The following is a 21,425-nucleotide window of genomic DNA, read 5'->3' on the forward strand; positions in this document are numbered from 1 at the left end:
CCGGGCGCCAGGATGAGCTCCGTGCCAAGCAGGGATTAGAAGGCTGGACGTCCAGAGAGAAATACCTGTGTTAAAGTGGAAGTGAGCTTTTTTAATTTTACTTGAATTTAGCAGAAGACCCTATAATCAAAAACCAGAGGGAAGTGGTTGCTGATTTTTCAGATTAAAGTTTCTTCCGTACATCAAGAATTTTGTATTTAAAGAGATCGAGTTTGTAGATTTTTTTAAAAGCTCTGTTTTTATCTTAGATGTCCTTAATTAACTGGGAAACTGGAGGGAATTAAAATACTCCTAAATCCCTTCCCTTTCCACCCCCCAGCTCCGGATTTTCAGGGAGCCGTGTTTGTGTTGTGCTGAGAGCGGGAGCCATGCCGCTGCTCGCTCTGCTGCCCTGGCCCCGGCCGGCTGGCCGCCCTCCTGAGGGCTGAGCTTCCGCCGGGGCGTCTCTGCGCATCCAGGCCTCGCGGGCCCATGTCGTGAGGGTCTCGTTCGTGCGTTCTCACGTGCCCAACAAGTGCCCCTGCCCTGGTGCAGACAGGAAAGCTGGTCGGGGTGTACAGTTCTCAGGCAGCGTCTCCCTTCCCCACTTTGTAAGCTAGCATCCAGCCTGGTCTTTCCTGGCCCAGCCGGCTGCCGCCACCGACCAGGCATGTGGAGTTGTTAGCTGCTTGGCTGTCACGCGTTGCCCCTAGCCGCCATTCTCAGAGCTTGGTCACGTCGCTGAGCGCCGTGGCGGAGAGAACCGTACGCGGTCCCATTGCCTGGAGCCCAGGAGCGCTGCCAAGAGGGGCTCTGGACTTGGACGTTGCTGGGAAGAGGAAGGGGCCGGCCGCTCCTCCACCTCGCCGCCAGGGGCCTGGCGTGCTCTGGCTGGATGCCTGGTGACCTGGCGCACACTTCCCCGTTGTCCTGGAGAGAGATTCGGAGATGCGGTTCTGGGTCCTAGAGGCTGTTTTCCATTGAGTCTCTCATGGGTCCGTCCGTGTCTGTACATCTCCTTCCGTGTCGGTGACCAGTTTGCTCGCCCACACCTCTTCTGTCCGTTGCCGTTTAAAATGTGTTGGTTCCGGAAAGGTGTGGTTTGGGGCCTCCCATTCTCGCAGTGCGACAGTGCGGTCTGCAGCCTTGCTGGGAGGGTGCTCATGTCACGTTTTGGGTCCTGCAGGTCCCCGGTCTCTGTGGGCTGAGCACCGGCAGGAGGGCGAGGGGATGTGGCTGGGCTGCAGCAGACCGGGGTCACGGGTGCCCAGACTTAAATTCCAGAGGACGTTTGTGTCTTGAAACATTCTGTTTTGTTTTCAGCGGCTGAAATGCAGAACCGTCGTGAGTTCTCCCGGGCTGCGCGGGAGCGGCTGCAAGCCCAGTTACCCAGCGCCACTGGGGCCGTGTCTGGCGCGGGCGGCTGCAAGCCCAGTTACCCAGCGCCACTGGGGCCGTGTCTGGCGCGGGCGGCCCGCTCCCCTTTCCTTTGTGCTCTGTGGAATTCTCTCTCACCAGATTCATCTGCGGCTCCGAAAACTCCCAGCTTGCCTGCGTGCTGTTTTCGTCCAGACTGGTGGTCGCTGCCGGGCTGTGGGGGCCGCACAGCTCTGCACCCATTCCTGGTCGAGTCCTGCCCACGCCAGCAGCTCTGTCCGAGCCTTTTACCCGACGCCGTGGCGCTTCCTTGACACCGTTCCCGCCGCCTCCGAGACCCTTTGTCTTCCTTTCCAAGTGCAGCCTTCTCCGGAAAGCCCGTCTGGGGCTCTCCTGTGAGAGCCCAAAAATGCCTCCAAGCAGGTGTGGAGCGGCTGAGCCCCGAGTTGGCAGGCCGTCCCCACGCGTCTGCAGGCGCCTCCACCCGCAGTTCAGGTCCCGCGCTTGGGCTGCTCCTTCTCCTCGCCCAGAATGCTCTAGAGCCTGTTTCGATGTAACAGGCTGCAAACCCAATACCGTATTGAAAACTCAAAACTTGCTGTGTGAGGGTCCCTGATGAAGGCTTTATGTAGTGGGTGGAGACAAGAAGCTTTCTAGAAGGTGTTATTTGCCAGAAAGAGAGCGATTGCTTTCAAGCACTGGCAGAACATCCCTGAGTCCTGTATTCCTAGGGCGAAACTGACGGGTTTGGGTGGTTTTCCAGCTGAACAGACGACATTCTTTGTCACTGCAGCAGCCGTTCAGATTTTCACAGTCTAAGGCTTTGGTGACTGAGACAAGTCTCCTTTTGTTTTTTTTTTTTTTAAACATTTTATTTATTTGACAGAACACAAGCAGGCAGAGCAGCAGGCAGAGAGAGTAAGGGAAAAGCAGGCTCCCCGCTGAGCCAGGAGCCTCATGCAGGACTCGATCCCAGGACCCGGGGATCTTGACCTGAGCCAAAGGCAGACATTTAACCCACTGAGCCACCCAGGCGCCCCAAGAAGAGGTAGTGTTGTAGAGTTTTATGTTACCTGGTGAGATCACCATGAAAATTACTTATTCTGATCCTGGTCTGTCAGCTCTCAACTACCAGGGAGGGCCAGGGAGGGTCGTGATCCTGCTGTGCCTGCCCCCGGGGCCTGTGCAGTCACTTCTGTTACCCAGTGGCTCCCCCCTCACCTCCCTGCCCTGCGCCCTGAAGTCTTGCTTTAGCTTGAATGTGAAGTAGGGTAAAGGCACCTCATTTGTGATCTGGGAAATTGTCTGCAGTGTTGCACGTTTGTGTGTTTACTGGATGACTGTGAACCCAACTTGGAGATCAGACCCCCGAGTGTTTGCGAATATGCCTCCCAGCCTTCCCCACAACCCACCCATGTCTCAGGAACCCCTGAACGTGTGGTCACAGAAGGGAAGGGAATACAGAGAAACCCAGATAATGGTGGGCCTGAAGACAGTTGTTACTCCTGTGTCTTTTCCCCATATGTTTGAATATACTTTTGAAGTTATTAACCGCTGAGGTTAGAAGATTCCGAAAGTGTGACTTTTGGAAAACAGAAACAAATATTCCAGTTTGTGGAGGGGAGGGAGGTGTAGCTAGCGTGAATGAAGCTGCCAGGTGGGAGGCCTGCAGGCCGGGTCCGGCGCTGCCTGGGCATGTGCGACCAATCTTTACAGCCTGCTTTGAACCCCAGTTAAGTGAAATGTCATTCTTGGCGAAAAGACTGTCATTCTTCCCATTTGTATACCTGTATGCCCCAAAAAACCACTCAGGTATTTTTATTATATTTGGAATTTCATCAATTAAAAGATGTGTGGGACTTTTTCTTATTCTCGGAGTATATCACGCCCCCAGTTTTGCCTCTTGGTCCACAAGGAGTAATGTCTTTACTGTCTGGCTCTTTGTAGGAAACATTTGTCAACTCCTGCTCGATCCCAGAATTAGTGAGAGACCTTACTTGAATATAAATGTCTTCATTTTATTGACTTCTTTTTATATGAAAACCCTACACAGCAAAGACCAGTTTTGGCAAAATTCAGCTCTCAAGTATGTTGTTTGTATTCCTGGGAAACGTTCTCACATCCTGTTGATACAGATCTGTGTCTGCGCTTTCTGTCTTTTTGCCGTCGCCCCTGGGCTGCGCAGCAGACATCTTGAATCCACAGCTTCTGTCGCAGGACCCCCGACTTCCCCTCACACCCCCAGTTTAGGCCAGAGTCTTCTAGTCCCTCACACCCACGTGTAATCACATTGTATGCCGTTGGGGACCTCCATCAGGATCTTCCCCCCCAAGTCTGGCGCTCCTCACCAGGTCCACTCATGGTCTCAGCCGCTGACTGTCAGCAGCCTCATCTGCCGCAGCCTGCGGTCCTCGTGCTGCCTTCCTGCAGCCCACGCAGCCAGTGTGATCCTGAAGGTGAACCCCGTGTCGTTATCTCTTTACTGAGAACCTCCTTGTGATTTCCCATCCCAATTAGATTCCAGAAACTCACCTCCACTGCCCCCGAGTCTGCTCTTCCTGTTCCTGAGATGTGCCTTTGACCACAAATCTGACCACAGGGCCTTTGCACGGGCTCCTCCTTAGCCTGAAACACTGTCCTCTCAGGTCAGACCTCCCCTGGCTGTGCTGACAGTCTTCCCCAATTCATGTCCTTCTCACAGGGTTTCATGTTGTCTTGGCCATTCTCAGAGTCTGAGCTTACTTTGTTTCTCATCTGATTTCCTTTATAGCCTCACTTGAAGAAGCAGAAGGGCAGGACTGGTCTGTCATGGATATTGCGGGGCCTCCAGCCCCTAGACTCCTCCCTCCTGCGAGGACATATTTAGTAATGGTGGCTGGATGGACACACGCAGTAATACCTTGACGAGGAGTAGGAATGAGGCTGTTTCTGGGCCTCCTCCCTGGCGTTCGGGGGGCGGCGGAAAGTCAGAAGCTCGTTATCTCTCTGATTGTAATTAAGATATTTTTTTAATTATTTGAGTCCAAGTAACACACTTTGAAGTCATGTAACAAATGCTTTTTATGAGAAGCATTTGTCGACCCCCCACACTTGTTTCACAGCATTTACTTTCAGCCGTTTGTCCTTGCGCTCTTAGTGGTTACCCTGTGCCCCTCAGTCACGGGTCCGTACTGCTGGTTAGATTTTCTCGGTTATCTTCCTGCTGGTACGGGTGGTAATTGAGTTCATTTGTGCTCCTCTCACACCCCAGATTTTACTTACCGTAAGTGTTTCGTTTCTGGTTACTTGTGATTTGAACTGATAGATTAAATCTACTTTATAATTGAAATTCACAGAAGGATTCCGAAATGGCTTACTCATCAGTCTCCTCCCCTGACTCCTCTGTGAGTTTGGGGCCTGTCTTTATGGCCTGCATTCACAGAGCCCCAGCTGTCAGGTGCTGGAAGCCGTCGCCCAGACAGAGCTGCCGTGACTGCCCGGCCCGGCATCCGCGGGGCCGCCGGGTGGTGGGCTGCCTCTCCCGGTACATCGTCACTTCAGACGCAGTGGGTGACCTGCGGGCGCTCTTGGAGCGGTGCGCACTCCGGTCTGTTGCGGGTTGTGCTTGGCGTTCCGGGGACACCCACGGCTGTTTGCTGAGCCCCTTCGCCCCCGCGCCCATGTGAAGGGGCTGTGCTTGCAGCCTGCAGCCTGCTGTTCTCTGGCTTCTCGCCGATGGCCCGGGTCACTGCCTGAGCTTCCTGGGGTGCGGGAATGCCTTACTCCTGCACTCCTGGAGCTCATGCTCCAGTGGCGTACACGGGAAGGGGTACGCGGGAGCAGAGATATTTTAGTCCTCAAGTGTCTGAAGGTCCTCTCATTCTGCTCTCGCATGTGGTAGTTTAGACAGGCCTAGAACCGTGGTTGGATTCTGTCCCTCCAGCTTTGGAAGATTTGGGCCTCCGTGTCCTAGGAGCCCTTGGTGCTGCTGAGAAGCCTCCCGCCATCCCACATCTCATCCTTGTGCACGTAACTCATGGTCACTGAGCAGATGGGCACTGTGCTTGCGCCCTGCTGGGATTGGCAGTGAACAAGGTTCCTTCCACCGTGGAAAATCGTGGAGACGGAGTGCCCGAGAGCAAGTCACCGTGCTGGTGGATGTCGTTGGGGAGGCTCTCCAAGCCAGAGGCCTGGGGGGAGTGGAGTGGGAGAGCAGTGGGACAGGAGGCAGGGAGTGTGGCTTAGGCCCGGGTGGGGAGAGGGGAGGGTTTCGGGGTTGGGGGGGGCCGCTCTGTCTGGTGCAGGCAGTGCTCCTGGAGCTTTAGAGCAGGGGCCTGGGGGGCCAGGGAGCAAGTGGTGCAGCTGCCCTCCAGCAGGAGGCACTGCCTGAGAGAGTGGCTGTGCCGGGAGGAGGCAGGGATCCAGATCTGGACCTGAGCGAATTGTTTATCAGACGTCCCAGTGGGGGTGTGGAGTGGGCGGTTAATGTGCAAGGCAGCCCAGAGCTGGAGGTAGGAATTCTGGAATCCTCAAGCACACAGAGGGTTGAAAGCCACCGAACTCACTAGGAAGGTCCCCAGGGTGCATGGGGAGGACCATCTACAGGACCCGGACTTGGACGGGTGAGGCGGTTCAGTCCAGGCCCTGGGGCCGCCGGGCACACTCCAGCCTCCCGGCTTCTTGTGTGTCGGGTGGGTTGGTTCCACGGCACTCCGTGAAGCCGTTTCCGTGCTCAGGGCACGGACGCTGTTGGTCTTCCCCGGACTGGCTCTCAGACTGGCTCATGCGGAAGGGCTTGCTCACCAGCCCCGCCCCCGAGCCCTTTCAACGCCAGGTTCTCTTCTGGAGTCAGATGTGTATGAGATGAAGACCACATAAAGTATCAGAAAATTGACTCTGATTTTTGCGGGAAGCCAGCTGACTAGAAGAGCTTTGGAAGGGAATTGGTGTGTTGCTCGGCCCCCGCCCCGCGTTAGGGTGCCCCACCCATCTCCGAGCAGCTGCGGTCTGGGAAGGAGGGGCTCCCGAATGTGCCTTACGCTCTGAAGCAGCTGGATTTGCTTTCTGGCAGCTGTGTCTGCCCTTAGGAGATGTAGGTGCCCGTGCAAACTTCTCTCTTGGATTCATTTGCAGTAGGCATTTGTGGCACCCGGATGCTGATCAGGCCATCCACATCCAACTTCCTGTAAAGCCCACCCACCTCCCAGAAATTCGACGTAGAGTGTGGAGAGCAGCGAGCCTGGGGAGGTGTGTGATGTCCCTGAAGCCCGGTGTAGGAGAGCGCGGCTGCGGCCGTTCGGAACTCCACACCCCACCGTGACGACACGACCGGGAGCCTAAGGGAGCGCGTTGTTGGAGCGCCAGGCCTCTGGCTGCCCTGCCTGTGGTGTGGTCCAGCGATTCTCAAAACTGGGTGTTGGTGACCGTCTCTGAGTGGGGGGGGAAGGCATGTGTACAAAAAAACCACGTGCTCTGACGGCTGTTTTCAGGGGTCTGTGGCTTTGTCGAGCCCTGGTCTTCCAAAAGCCTCTGTATCATCTAGTGAGGCCGCGTGTGCACATAAGCAGAGCATCTGGGAAGGCTCCCGGCCTGGCTGTCCCTGGCTGCCCGCTGGCTGCGCTCATGAAATGCTGGGCGCGTGCCTGCCATGTTCCGCGGCTGTGCCCGCTGCCTGCCGCTACCTCGGATCCAGTGGTGGTGGGACAGAGGAGGCTCGTGTGTCGGGCTGTGGGTCACCATCACCGTCACACCCATCCCCCAGAGCTGGGGGAAAAGGACAGAAAGGACCCTCTTCTGAGGCGTTTCGTCCCTATAATCCTCAAAGTGAGGATCCAGCTGAAAGGGGACCCGTTACACCCGTGTGGCACCTGCGTCCCGCGCTGGAAGGCCTGCTGGCCAGCGAGCCACCCCGCGTCTCACTAGGCGGCGGTGCGGGCTGGCTGGCAGCATTATTTTTAGGTAAACGGAGATCATCAAGCTCCTGTCTGCCTTTGCCAGACTCTGCTGGAAGGCTCGCTGCACGGCTGTCGAGAGGGTAGACACTGGCTGTGCAGGTGGCTGGGGACACCGGCTCAGCGGGACCCCCTGTTGTGGTCCCCCGCGGCCCAGGCCAGGGCGCAGCAGGTTCGGGCTCTCATCTTCCCGCCTCTGTGAGCTCCGAGGTACTCTGAGAGCTTCCGCTCTGTCTCCGCCAGCATCTCCCCGGGTTCCGAGCGTGGGTCCCTGAGCAAGTCTGCCGGCTTGCCAGCAGCAGTTTTTAACCCTGGTTAAATCTAACGTGGTGGATGGTTCAGGAAAGTCCTCTGGACTGATGGCTGGCCTGCGTGTAAGTACTTCCAGAGGCATGAGGCTCAGTTTTGAAAACCATTTGCTGATTTCTGTGAACACCAAGACTGCCTCACCTACACTGGTAGTCAAAACTTGTAAACTCTTCTGTTTTTATGCATTCACATGGCTCACTGGTTGTGGCTGTGACTTAAAATGTACTTTGGCTTGCTTTCGGGCAGGAGGCTGACTGTTCGAGACAAGAACGGAGTGTCTGTCCTTCTACTGGGACGTGACATTCTGGACTTGGTGGTAACAGGGGTCCCGTCCCCTCCGGGAGACCGAGGCAGGTCAGGGTTATGCTCTGTTCTCGCCGATGCCATGGTGTCTCCTCTGTGGGGTGGCTCTGCCTGGGGGCTGAGAAGAAGGACCCTGGTAGCATGACTGCCTGAAGGCGAGTGGGTAGGAACTCTTAATTGCATTCTTGCAAGGACAGCGTATCAGACAGAGGCGTAGCCTTGTGTGCAAACGCCTGGCTTGGTTAGGAAAAGCTTCCACTGGAACCGCTGCGTCCGTCTGTCCATCTGACGAACACCACGTGCTCCGTGCTGGGTTACAGAGTGAACGTGCCTTTCCAGCCGTCCCTGCTGCCCCTGCCTCCAGCTGGCGGCCTTGGATGGGCCCCGCCCACCGGATCTGGGGCCACGTGTCTGACTGTGAAAGCTCAGGGTGTCGTTGTGAATGTGTAACCGTGGTTGGTGGGTGACATTGAGAGAGGACAGCAAGCCCAGAGCTCATGCACAGCTAACAGCGCTCACTGTAGGTGGGCCTGCAGCCCGGTCACCTGTGCATTGTTCCAGCCTTGTAGGGAAGGCAGGGGCTGAGCTGTCCAAGCGGCCATCTGCCGCTGTTTCCCGGCAGAGCACCCGACACTGGGAATGGGGGTCGAAGCGTCTGCTGTTGATAAATGCTCTTATTAAAAGTGAATTCATTGGGCGCCTGGAAGGCTCAGTTGGTTGAGTGACTGCCTTCAGCTCAGGTCATGATCCCGGATTTCCAGGATCTAGTCCCGAGTTGGGCTCCCAGCTCCTTGGGGAGTCTGCTTCTCCCTCTGACCTTCTCTCTCATGCTCTTTCTCACTCATTGTCTCTCAATAAAAAATAAAAATCTTTAAAAAAAAAAAAAACGAATTCATTGAAAATCAAAATAAAATTATTTTTAAGGTTTTGGGTTTTTGTTTTGTTTTGTTTTGTTTTTTTGGAGAGGGATTGAGAATACGAGAGAACATAAGCATGGGGAGCGGCAGGCAGAGGGAGAAGCAGACTTGCCGCGGAGCAGGGAGCCCAATGTGAGACTTGATCTCAGGACCTTGGGATCATGACCTGAACCGAAGGCAGATGTTAAACAACTGAGCCACCGGGGCGCCCTCAAAATGAAATCTCTAATTGGAAAGATCTTTTCACCGTTCTGCAATGAAAAGGAAATTAAATCTTGGTGTAGTTGGAGCCATTTGCATATCTGTAACAGGATTAGAAATAAAATTCTTAATTAGATCATTGAATCTTCTGTGATTTAGCTCGTTTTCCAAAAAAATTTTTCCAAAAAAAAGGTGAATAAGCTGATAGGACTTTTAATTATTGAAACAGTTGGCTGCTTCCCTAAAGATATTTGCACATGGGCCCAAAATACGTAGGAAACTGCCATGCGTCGCTGTCTGCGATGGCAGGGTGCCCAGTGACCTGTGTCCGTGGGGTGTGGTAGGCCCACTGCTGTGCATCTGGGGGGTGGGGCGCGTATGGTCATGAGCACAGAAGGCGTCACAGACATGGGAGGGAAGCGCAGCTCCCCCAGAATAACCAAGAAAGGAGCCCAGCGCTCAGCCACATGAGCTCATCGGCCTGGTCGGCACCTGCTGCTGGAGGGGGGCTTCTCATCGGCACGTTCACTGCCCCTCCGCTGTCTCGTGTCCCCAGGCGTGTGTCCTAGCATTGCCTGCTTCCTCCAAATCGCGTGTCCCCTGGACTGCCTGCCTTGCATTAGAGGAACCTCTAGAAAACGGTGCGGTTGCTGACGGCTGGAGTGACGTTGCACCTGTCTTCCCACAGCGACCGTGGCCGCCATGTACTACAGCTACTACATGCTGCCTGATGGCACTTACTGCCTGGCGCCACCCCCACCGGGGGTCGATGTGGCCACTTACTACAGCACCCTGCCTGCCGGCGTGGCCGTGCCCAGCTCCACCGGGGTGACGACCACCGCCCCGCCGCCCCCCGGGACCACACCCCCGCCCCCCCCAACCACAGCAGAGACGAGTAGCGGGGTGACCTCCACCATCACCACAAGGTAGGCCCACTTCTGCCCATTGCCTGGCACTTCTGGGCTCTTGGTTTGGGGTCTTCAATCTGGGTCTCTTGTAGGGTCTCTGTCGCCTGAGGGTTTAAGTGTCCAAATACTGGAGTTACGGAGTTGATAGTGCAGCAGAAATCAGCGTGACGTAAATACTTAGAAAATTGACTCTCAGTGACTCCACATCACCCCCAACTCTCACATCCTCAGCACCCCACCGCCCCCCATAACTTCTGGGTCCTTAACACCCATGCCGCCCTGACCCCCCGGCAGCTGGCCTTCCTGATGTTACCATCTCAACTGGGCAGAACTTCATAAAGTCAGGCGGAAGGGACACTGCGGTTATGTGCGGGAAATACAGGATTTTATAAAGTTGACGGAAGTGACTCCCACAAGCCGTAAGCAGGTCCGGGCCAGCTGGGCATTGAACAAAAGCAGATTAGACCAGGGACTGGGACCCTACACCTGTCTTATGTCAGCGTCCAGGGTCTACATAATGGGGGAGCGCACTGTGGGCGCTGTGTCAGGGGCCTGGGTGCCTGTGGTTGAAATTGGACCAAACACTCGGGTGTTTCTGCAAGGACTTCCCTTCTGATCGTGCTGAGAAAGTGGGCATGAACGGGCGTGTTGAAGTGCACGTCCTCTGTTTTAACGTGAAAAAGACTACGCGCGTGACTTATTCTTGGTTGCTTCTAAGAGTTGGCTTATCACTGCAGGGAAACATTAGGGGCAAAAAATGAACCTGTTTTTGTGACTTTAAATCTTACGTTCCACAAAACCCCATTTTTATCATTGGCAAATGATACTTTGGTCTCTTTTAAAGGAACTTTTTGGTTGAAGTTGTGCTCAGAGCCTCTGTTGTGTGTACGTGTGTGTGCGCGTGCGCATGTGTCCCTGGACGCTGAGAGCCCCCCACACCGCACTGGTTGGCCAGCTGGTGGTCTCGGGGGGTCCCTGCGCATGAGTGTGACGAAGCTCTTCTCCACAGTGCACTTGCCCCCGTGGCGGCCATCATCCCCCCGCCCCCCGACATTCAGCCCGTGATTGACAAGCTGGCAGAGTACGTGGCTCGCAACGGCCTCAAGTTCGAGACCAGTGTTCGTGCCAAGAACGACCAGAGGTGAGGGGCGGAGCGCGGGGGCGGATGCGGGCACGCAGCGTCTTACGTAGCTTGTTTTTAGTCTAGCTATGTGAATCCTTGTAATGTTTTAATCCTCACGTGTTTACATAAATAACGTCTTAGAATTACCTTGCTGAATTACTTAAAGCTGTGTGGTGGGTTTTTGTTTGTTTTGTTTTGTTTTTTAAGTAAGAATGTTAAAGCTACCTAAAACAGGCTGGAGTTCCTGCTTTTCGAGAATCTGCCTTTTAGGGGGTGGGGACTGGTGAAGTAGGTGTCGGGGAGGAAGGCGGGCGCCTGTGGTGATGAGCGCCCGGTGGGTATGGAGGTGTTCGGTCACTACTCCCGGCACCTGAAACAAACGTCACACTGTACGGTAACCAAGTGAAGGAAAATAAAAACTGAAAAAGTACATACACAAGGTAGAAAAGTGCCAGGTTAAAAAAAGACACGTATTTATAAAGAAACACAAAACAAAGAACCGGGGAAAAGAGTCTGCCATTTAATCAAATAACATTCCATGCCTCGGGTGGAAGCCATCAGCACAGGGTTGCACTTACATGTCATCCCGTGACCACAGACAAGCATCGGACCTCCTGTGCGTCTGTCTCCCATGTCCAAGAAGTAGGTAGGATCTGGCCATCCTACTGCTCACGGCTGTTGCCATAACTGGCTCGAGTTAGTCGTTGGAGAGTATGTGACAGCATCTGCTCACAGCGAGCCATTGGTAGGTGCCCTGCGTGTCCGCAGAGCTGACTTGTCCTGGTCTCTGCTCCTAGGTTCGAGTTCCTGCAGCCGTGGCACCAGTATAACGCCTACTACGAGTTCAAGAAGCAGTTCTTCCTCCAGAAGGAGGGGGGCGACAGCGCACAGGTACCCGTCTTCCGGGGGTGGGGGTGGTGCAGGTTCCCATCTGCGGGGGCCGGGAAGGCCAGGAGCGCGCAGGTTCCCGTCTGAAGGGGCCGGGGAGACCGGAAGCCTCTGTGTCGCTGCTGCCCAGATGCTGGAATAGTTTGTACTTACTCTCAGGATGTAGCGAAGGGCTCTCTGGCCGCACTCTGTCTGGGAGGGTTGTGCTCAGCCTGCGCAGTCTCTAGCTTTTCCTGCCTCTCAGAGTGGAAGCCTGTGTTTGGCATCCCTAGAAAACTTTGACCCCGGGCAGTCTGTGGACGATCAGCGTGTTCTAGACAAAGAATCCTGGCTCTTGAAGCATGTAATGTTTTGGTTGGCTGTTATTTTTAACAGCTCTTGGTGGAGGCCATGTTCCCTATTTCTTTTGTGTTAAGCGACCGTCCATAGGTAAACTAGAAGCATGTGGCTCCTGGCCGAGTGCTGCGCGGCACTGTCCATGGTGGGGCCTTTATCCTGGGGGGCAGCTGGCTGTGCCGCTGCGTCCCCCTGTGGGACCCTGAGGCCCGCTGGATGCCGCTCCCCCTGTCCTTGTGTGCTCTCTCCTGCTCTGCTCCCCCAGTTCCATGGGCGCCCTGACGTTTTGCTCAGACCTGTTTGGGTAGCTGATGTAGGCCTTGCTTCTTGTCAGTGGCTTTCTTCAGGCTTTTCTCTGTAATTGCTCCGACTGAGCAAAAACGAGTCGTGTGCAGCGGACGTGCACCACCTGGGGTCGAAAGCCTTCTCGGACACCTGTCTCCAAGGAAGAGGCAGTGCGCCTTGGCCCCCAGCACGGCATTAGAGCTTTGAGAGGCAGTCCATCCTTCCGCAGGGAAAACCTCCTAGCGCTCCCCTCTGTGTTGTTTTGTAGCAGAAGGTGGCAAGTCTGAGTTTCAGAATGGAGTCTGTCTGTCTGTTGGACCAACCCCGGGCGTCTCTCACGGCGCCGTTGATTGCCACGTTTCATCTCTAGGCTGCGTCCGCAACGGAAGAGGCTCCTGCGGAATCTGCTCCTGAGAAGCCGAGCGACGGTGGGGAGGAGGGTGTGTGTGAGGACTCGGCCGACGCAGGAAGAGGCGGCCCCCCGGGGAAGAAGGAGGCGTCGTCCAGTAAGACGGTGGCGGATGGGAAGCTGGTCAAAGGTAGGTCGCTGCCAGTCCCGCCCTCACCGACGAGAGGTCGCGGCAGGGGCCAGGAAAGGGGGTGAGGGGGTTGTCACTCCTGGGAGGTCGCTGTCGTAGATCCCCTGCCTCGCAGCACTTTCCCCGGCTGGGGCGTGGGGCCGTGTGCATAGGGGCTCAGCCGAGGCGTAGCTTTGTCCTTATTCTGTTCTCGCAAGTTTAATGGAAAGGTTCAGCATAGTTCCCGGATGTTTGGCTCCTGCTCGGACTCCCGCAGCCACACTCACGTGCGGACTCTGGCACCAGTGCGGTTAGTTGATTCTGGGTCCTGAGGCCGATCCCAGGCACCCTCCGCTACCTCCGCTTCAGCGGCTCCGCAGTCTCAGCAGGAGTTTTCACCTGCTCGGACAGACGAGCACAGAAGGAGCCAGTGCACTAGGACAGGGTTGCAGAAGCCGCGCACGTGCACCAGCAGGAGGCTCAGTTTGGGTCAAACGTGGGGTGCTGCAGTGAGTCCCGCCTGGCGGGGACGAAAGAGGCTGCAGAGTAACAGGCACCCCAGGGCAGGGCCGCGGTCCCCGGCAGAGGCCGTGCGGCCGGAGCTGCAGGCAGGCGCACACAGGAGGCGAGGTCGGAGTGGAGGGTGGGTCCTGGGGGAGCGGCTTGCGCAGCAGCCACAACCAGCTCGTGGGGACCCAGGACTCGTGTCGTCTCAAGTGCCGCGTCAGAGGAGTGAGTGCAAGTGGGTGACGGTGGGTACCCCCGGGGGGGATCACCTGGATGCCGATGGGGCTGGGGCCGGCTACAGAGTGTAGGAGAAGGTGGGGTGGGGGGAGGGGCGAGCTGCGGGGGCAGAGGGTCGCAGGCCTGCAGGAAGGCCGGTGCTTTGTCTCCGGCTGCCGTGTTGGGTGGGGGGCGGGGGTGATCCGGAGTAGCCGGCCCGCACGGACGGCGGGCCGGGGAAACTCAGTACACCTGAGCCCCTCCTCGCACGAGTTTGCTGAGCACACGTGTTGAGTTGCTCACCCTTCCCAGCCACCCGCAGACTCTCGCTGAAATAACAAAGGAACGTAATAGAGAATAAAATCAGTCTTGCCTCAGAAGTGCGGGAAGGTATTCACTGGTCCGTGTACCTGGAATCTTCTTCACAGAGAAGAACACCTTGGGGCTCCGTGGTGGTGACCCCCAGGCTGTCGCAGCCTCTGCCGGCCAGAGAGGCGGTGGGTGGGAGGCCAGAGCAGCGGGGAACGCGGTGGCAGGTGGCTTGCCCCTCAGCCACGGCTGCCCCCACACCACCACGACCACACGGCCCGTGCCTGGGACAGTGCGGCTTGGAGCCGCAGAGCCCACGGGTGCCAGGGAGGCAGCGGGACTGAGCACCAGGGCCTGGCGCCGCCGGTAGCCTCGCACCTGTGGGAACGGCCAGGAAACAGCCTCCAGATGGTACAATGTGATGAAAGCCTCAGGAGCACAGTGGATGCAAAGACGGGCTGAAGATGTTCTCAGATTCACAGGGGAGGAGACAGAGGTGGCAGAGAAGAATCTGGAGGAAGAAAGGGGCAGGTTGTCCCCAGGCAGAGAAAAGGACGATTGGCCCATCACACCCACGTCTGCGGCAAGGAGAGCCGATAAGGGGGTGTCTGGAATTCTGAACGGAAAGTCTTCCGGGTGCTCCTGAGCTCAGAGACTCTTAACAGATGCGTCAGCATTTCCGGAATAGTGAGTCAGAGTCAGTGCTGCTGATGAGAATGTTTCTTTTTCTTCTTTTTTTTTTAAAGATACTTTTAAGTCCTCTTTACACCCAATGTGGGGCTTGAACTCAGGAGCCAGAGATCGAGTCGCACGCTCCACTAACTGAGCTGGCCGGGCACCCCCGATGAGAATATTTATCAAAAAAATATCAAATGCAGCAAAAATGTCAAACAAAAATTTACATAGCTTTGTATGCTTATGTTGGTGAAGAAAACCTGTGACAGCCATTCAGCTCAAACCTAGAAAAACTGGGTGGCTCGGTCAGCTCACCGTCTGCCTTCTGCTCGGGTCATGATCTCAGGGTCCTGGGATTGAGCCCCACTTTGGGCTCCCTGCTCATGGGGGAGCCTGCCTCTCCTGCCCCTGCCCTTCCCCCGTTTGTGCACTTGCTTTGACAAATAAATGAAGTCTTAAAAAAACGAAAAAACAACCCAGAAGGAAAGCATTCAATGCATCTGAGGAACTCGGGGGTGGGGGTGCAGTGCGAGTCAGCAGGGACCAGCGAGGATGTAGGGAAAGGCCGGTGAAGTGCGCCGTTTTGTCGGCGGATACACAGCAGACAACGGGTGAAGAAAAGCACATTTTCGAAGTGCACGTGAATCATACAAGTAACCCTAAATTTGAATGAATTTGAAAATAACTGAAAAAATGGTCTAGGAAAGTATTAATCGCTGCTCTCGTGTCAAGAAGAGGCAGGTGTGATGGACGCACGGTCTGGAAGAATTTCGGGGACGGCACCGGTCCACGATGTCCCAGAACACAGGCAGCTGGCAGGACCGCATCAGGTTAGGTTTGCTCCTGCAAGAAAGAGGAGCCTGGCCTCCCAAGGAGTGGGAGTGCAGGGCGGCCTGGGGCCAGGTGGGGCCTGGGAGCAGTCCATGGGCGCTGCCCTGGGTGGGAGCCCACGAGCCTGGCCACGGCAGCTGATCCCCGATCGGTGTGTCCTGGGGTGTAGCTGGTGCGCTCCAGTGCGACTGACTGATGGCTGGAAGTCTGGTCCCCCGTTACAGAAAACAAGTAAATACGACTGCTCCTCTACATCTCACAACAGTAGTTCCAGACAGATTATGTATTTAAATGTAAAAAAAAAATCATGAAGGGGCGCCTGGTTGGCGCAGTTGCCAACTTGGTTTTGGCTCAGGTCATGATCTCACGGGTCAGGGGCTGTGCTGCGGGCACAGTCTGCTTGTCCCTCTGCCTCTGTTCCTCCCACTGCTCCTGCACACACTGTCTCTCTCTAATATAAAATACTTTTAAAAATAGAAACACGAAGATAGAAGAAAATAAAGGCAGTTTCTTTTTCATAATCTAAGAGTTGGAATAGACTTTCTAGAAATTGAAGCCATAAATCCTAAGGAAGGTAAGGAGGTCTGATGGGGGCAGGACCTGAAAGAAATTAAATGACAAATGTCAAAATGTTGGTGACGGTTCACATGGCCGGAGAAGGGGCGTGGTGCACACTGTGGGAAGAGCTCAGTGACCAGTGAGGAAAGACAGCGTGGCAAAGAAGTAGTAGACCAAGGACTTGGCAGATCGCTCACCAAAGAAGAGAAAACGATGGTCAGGAGATACATTTTTAAATTTTTAAAGTGTATCTGCATTAACAAGATGCTGCCTTTTGCCTCTCAAATCAGTCAAGTTATGCATAATGCTCCGAGAGGGAGAGGCTCAGGGCAGCAGGAGCCCGCACCGTCTTTGCAAGCGCGCATGGACGCAGCTCCTAGAACAGCCACGTGCTCACGCCTGACACCTGTGGCTGGGCCGGTGCCCCGACCGAGTGCTCCCTGCGGGGCTTGTGGGCTCTTAGAGGTAAACCCTCGGACGTAGTCGTGGGAAACTGTGAAATACATTGGAACGTCCAGACCAAGAAATGAAACTCCGGTTTTTAAAAAGGATCTCTGCTGCCACGGGAACATGGCACAGTGTGGCTCCCCGAGTGGAGCGGGCTGCAACGCTCGAGTGTGGCCCCAGGCATGCCTGCGTGTCTGTGCCACGGCTGATCTTTCGTTTTGTCCATCTGTGGTGTCAGTTTTCCGTAGAGAACGCAGTCCATTCGAAGGCTGACATTCGTAACGAGGCTTGGCCCCTCACCTGCGGGGGCGCACCAGGGCAGGATGAAGGCCTGGGGACTGTGTGTGCCGCACACGCACTGACCCAGCTCCCCGGCCTGGCTCCCAGCCGCCTTGGCCCCACGCCCTGCAGCCCAGGGTGAGCGGGCTGTGGATACACGATGCGAAACCCGAAGAGCTGTGGAAGAGAGAGGCCAGGCGGGCGTCTGTGAGCTGGGGCTGGAGGAGGGAGCAGCAGCCCCACGGAGGTGGGGGAAGGGAGGCTGTGCCGGTGGAGGCAGGGCCGGAGCTGCTGCATCCTTGCAGGAGGGGGAGCCTGGCTAGGTTCCCTACGTGACGGAAGGGTTTCCGGTCCCCTGCTCCCTGGCTCAGCTCCCTGGGAAAGTTACTTGGCCTTTGTAGCCTCGGTTCCCCACCTATAAGCAGGAAGCCCAGCAGTATCCCGGACGGGGCTGCACTTTCGTGAGGTGAGGCCCAGGGTTGGCCCCTTGCCCCATGCCGTTGCTGACTTGCTTCAGCATCTGCGTCAGTAACTGGGCTTCTGGCCTTGCGTTTCACACGCATACGTGCCGGGGTCCGTACACGTTAGCATAGGAAGTGTTCCAGAAGCGGGTATTTTAAAATACGGCGTTTGTTGAGGGCTGGTTTATTCAGTCTGGAGGAAGAGATGTTTTGAGAATCGTTAAAGTTTTCTTGGGATGTGCTGCTGTAGCCCCAAGTCCGTGAGGAATTTTGATTGACATTTAAGTGACTATTTTGCCTTTTAAGGTCTCTTGGCCGTATGTTGTTAAGGACATCGTATTACTATAGGTGGTAAAGAGTAATATTAAACTTGTTTTCTCACAGAAAATGTCAGGGTGTATAGATGCAGCGTGCCATGATGAGTGCAGCACCCCAGTCTCCCCGCTGCCTTCGCGAGTCCCCGACATCGTAGCCTGTCACCCATAGACGATTTAGTGTGTCTGCGGAAGAGGGGACTGTGTAACAGTCCTGCGGTTAATGTGGGCTCCCCTAACGAACCTTCGTCTTCGTGGCCCCTGTGCAGGGTGTGTTGTGCATGGGGACAGGCAGTGTGCTGCCGATTTTCCGGGGGACTCACCAGCTGTGCCTTTCGCAGCACGTGGCATGTGACTGTGCTCTAGCCCGAGGCAGTTGTGGACAAAACGTGGTTATGTGGCAGACCTAGGGTGCTTATGTGCTGCAAAGCTTCCGCGGTGTAGAGCCGCAGAGTCCGGATGGTGGGGCCCTCGGGCCAGCTGGGCCCCCTCCCTGCCGACCCACAGACACAGCCCTTCCGGAGCCTGCCAGGTTTCATAATGGAAAGTTTCAGGTGCGTCCAGAAGATGAGCGTACCTTCCCGGATCCGCTTCCTGCATTCTCCGAGTCAGCGGTGTGTGCTGCACTTTCAAGTTTGCCTTTGCAGGGGCGCCTGGGTGGCTCAGTGGGTTAAGCCGCTGCCTTCGGCTCAGGTCATGATCTCAGGGTCCTGGGATCGAGTCCCGCATCGGGCTCTCTGCTCAGCAGGGAGCCTGCTTCCCCCTCTCTCTCTGCCTGCCTGTCTGCCTACTTGTGATCTCTGTCGAATGACTAAATAAAATCTTTTTTTTTTTTTTTAATTTCCCTTTGCTATGGTTTACTTGAATGTCTTTCATTAGGTAATGATTCATGGGGTGTTTTTTTTCTTTGTTTGTTTTTAAAGATTTATTTATTTATTTGACAGAGATCACAAGTAGGCAGAGAGGAGGAAGCAGGCTCCCCGCTGAGCAGAGAGCCCGATTCGGGGCTCGATCCCAGGACCCTGGGATCATGACCTGAGCTGAAGGCAGAGGCTTTAACCCACTGAGCCACCCAGGCGCCCCTGATTCATGGTTTTTAAGAGTGAAGTAACGCAGTACAGTCAGGCAGGTGTTGTTGAAAATCCCCTTCACCGTAGTGTCCGAAGGGGCCAGGGACCTCGAGGGAGTGCTGCGTGGATGGGGACAGGGAAGATTATTTCCTTTCGGGCCTTTGTATTTCTCTTAGTAAAATTTGTAGATATTCTTGGGGAGAACATGGCACCACCTGACATTTTGTGGCGGCCGTAGAGTAGTCAGACATCACGTCTTACACGAAGCAGGGGCGTGTTAAAGTGTTTGCTGAATGAGGCACCGGGCCCAGTAACTTTTGCTTTGTAACAAGAGGCTACGTTATAGAGTGGGGTTTTTTAGAAGTACCTTTCCGTAGTCGAGTCGCATCATGTGCCTATTTGTCCTGTACAGAGTCAGCCATATGCTGAGTCTGGGAAAGGAAGGAAAACCCTGAGAGCAACCGACCCTTTATAGATGCGGTGACTCTGACTCACCCTCGGTGCCTGCGCCCGAGCACCCCGTGGGCCAGCCCAGCCCCCCCGCATGCAGCGTGCATGTCAGCAGCCCTCTCTGACCATGCAGGCGCTGCCCGCAGCCCTGGAACCTCCCTCCATGTAAGAAGTGGCTCCACTCGGGACGCTACCCGCTGGCCGATGCGCTTGTGGATGGTGGGGCCCCTGCGGGTTTCTGCTCTGTGCTTCCAGATACCTAAAAGTCTATCACCGTTTTCACTTTTCTCAATAGCTTCATTTGCTCCGATAAGCTTTGCAATCAAGGCCAAAGAAAATGATCTCCTTCCCTTGGAAAAAAACCGTGTTAAGCTAGATGATGACAGTGATGACGATGAAGAGGGCCAAGAAGGCCAGGAAAGTTCCAGTAGTGCCATGAACACGAACCCGGCGGTTACCCCGCCCTGTGTAGTGGTTGAGGAGAAGCGGCCCCAGCTGACCCAGGAGGAGCTAGAAGCGAAGCAAGGTTTGTCCATGTGTTTTCAACTTCTTGAAGGAAAAAGTACGTAAACACAAGCTTAACCCGCTCAGCCCGCAGGACAGAGACTGCCAGCCGGGACCTCCAGCCTTCAGACCCCAGAACCGCGGGGGTCCGGTGAGGGTGTTGTACATGAGGAAAGTTCTTGGTTAGAGCAGTGAGCACTGCTCTTCACTAAGCAGCAGACACAGCGCTCCCACAGCGTGTTTCCAGAGTCTGCCCAGAGTGCTTTCGTGGGGGCATGGGGCCTGTGCGCTCTGACCACAGCCCTGGGCCGAACACTCGGCCTGTGCTCTCTGCTCGGACCCTGTACCAGACAAGGAGATGCCCTGCCGTGAGCCCATCCGACCCTTCAAGGTGACGCAGGCCCCGGCCAGGCCACCAGCTGCTCCGGCACCACCAGTGGCGTTGGTGCGGGTGTCCCCCTGCCTCCCACCTGCCCCCGGAACACACCGTGCTCTGCACTCACATAGTTAACGCCGGCGTCAGCTTCTGGCTCTGCTCCCCGGGGTGTACACTGCGCTTTCTATACGCGCGCGCACAGGTGAAGCCACATTTGTAGGAGGATGCCTCGCTCAGACCTGGCCTGGTGCAAGTCCCTGTCCCTTGGCAGGCTCAGCTCTGTGCGTGTGCGTCTGATTTCGCACCAACTGCCATAAACCGAGCTGCGTGTTGGGAGTAAACCTTGTAACGCGGCATCCCTGGCCGGGGTGAGTGGCATTCTGAGGTTTCCCTGATCCCCGCTGTCCCTGCTGTGCAGTCCCATCAACTTTGTGGCTTTGATTCTGAAGGTGAAACGTTAGAAATACTAATAATAAGCGTTTTGAACTAAGTCTCTCAAAATTCAATTTGCTTGATTCATCTGTCTAGAAATTTGGGTTATGTTAATCTTTTAGAAAACTGCATTGTATTTCATGACCCTTTCACTGCCTGTGAAAATCAGAATAGCGAGATGTTTGTAAAAGACCACGTGTTGTAAACATTTGGTTTCTTCTGTGTTTCTTCCTTAAGCAAAGCAAAAGCTGGAGGACCGACTCGCGGCCGCGGCCAGAGAGAAGCTGGCCCAGGCATCCAAGGAGTCGAAGGAGAAGCAGCTTCAAGCAGAACGTAAAAGGAAAGCAGCTTTATTTTTACAGACCTTGAAAAATCCTCTGCCAGAAGCAGAAGTCGGAAAAGTTGAGGAAAATCCTTTCAGTGTGGAGGTGAGTTGAAGTTCACATCAGCATTCCGGGCAGAAGTGGGTGACTGTTGGCCTCCTGCCCCGGGGGGCCCGGAGCTTGTGGTCGAAGCTCCCACCAGAACCCCCACGGCAGGTGCCAGGCACGGTCACAGAGACTCGGGCCTCTCCCCAGCTGGGAACCTTTGCTCTCGCGAGCACATGAGGCCGCCGGGGGCTTCCCTGAGAGGGACGTGCGTCCGCCTGGGGACACACTTGGCTGGAACAGTGACTGCTCGGGTTCATGTCAACATCAGCACTTGAATTCGAAAGCAAACTCAGATGTCACGGCCATGACCGGCCCTTCATGCTTCCTCCACCCCATCCCACCCCGGGCTTGGGCCAGCGCTTCCCATGGTCCCCAGCCTGTCTTGGAGAGGCCTTTCCCGGTGACAGAGAAGGTGCCCTGTGCTCTTGATCACCCGGACGTCTCTGAGAGTCCAGGGCTATGACTCCAGATGGATTTTGGCCACATGTAAC

The 21,425-nt window shown here is 55.5% G+C and overlaps 1 protein-coding gene across 4 annotated transcripts in view; it reads left to right on the forward strand.

Moving 5' to 3' along the window:
* The window catches only part of SFSWAP (splicing factor SWAP), a 67,915-nt gene that overhangs the window by 20,470 nt on the left and 26,020 nt on the right, over positions 1 to 21,425 (forward strand). For all 4 annotated transcript variants that reach the window (XM_032309405.1, XM_032309406.1, XM_032309403.1 and 1 more), the window contains 6 exons: positions 9,705 to 9,942; positions 10,934 to 11,065; positions 11,845 to 11,938; positions 12,927 to 13,095; positions 19,487 to 19,717; positions 20,741 to 20,931. In XM_032309405.1, the coding sequence (XP_032165296.1) occupies positions 9,705 to 9,942; positions 10,934 to 11,065; positions 11,845 to 11,938; positions 12,927 to 13,095; positions 19,487 to 19,717; positions 20,741 to 20,931 (1,055 nt within the window). The remainder of the gene's footprint in view (positions 1 to 9,704; positions 9,943 to 10,933; positions 11,066 to 11,844; positions 11,939 to 12,926; positions 13,096 to 19,486; positions 19,718 to 20,740; positions 20,932 to 21,425) is intronic.

The sequence above is a fragment of the Mustela erminea genome, chromosome 13, assembly GCF_009829155.1.
Source record: "Mustela erminea isolate mMusErm1 chromosome 13, mMusErm1.Pri, whole genome shotgun sequence".
NCBI lineage: Eukaryota > Metazoa > Chordata > Mammalia > Carnivora > Mustelidae > Mustela > Mustela erminea.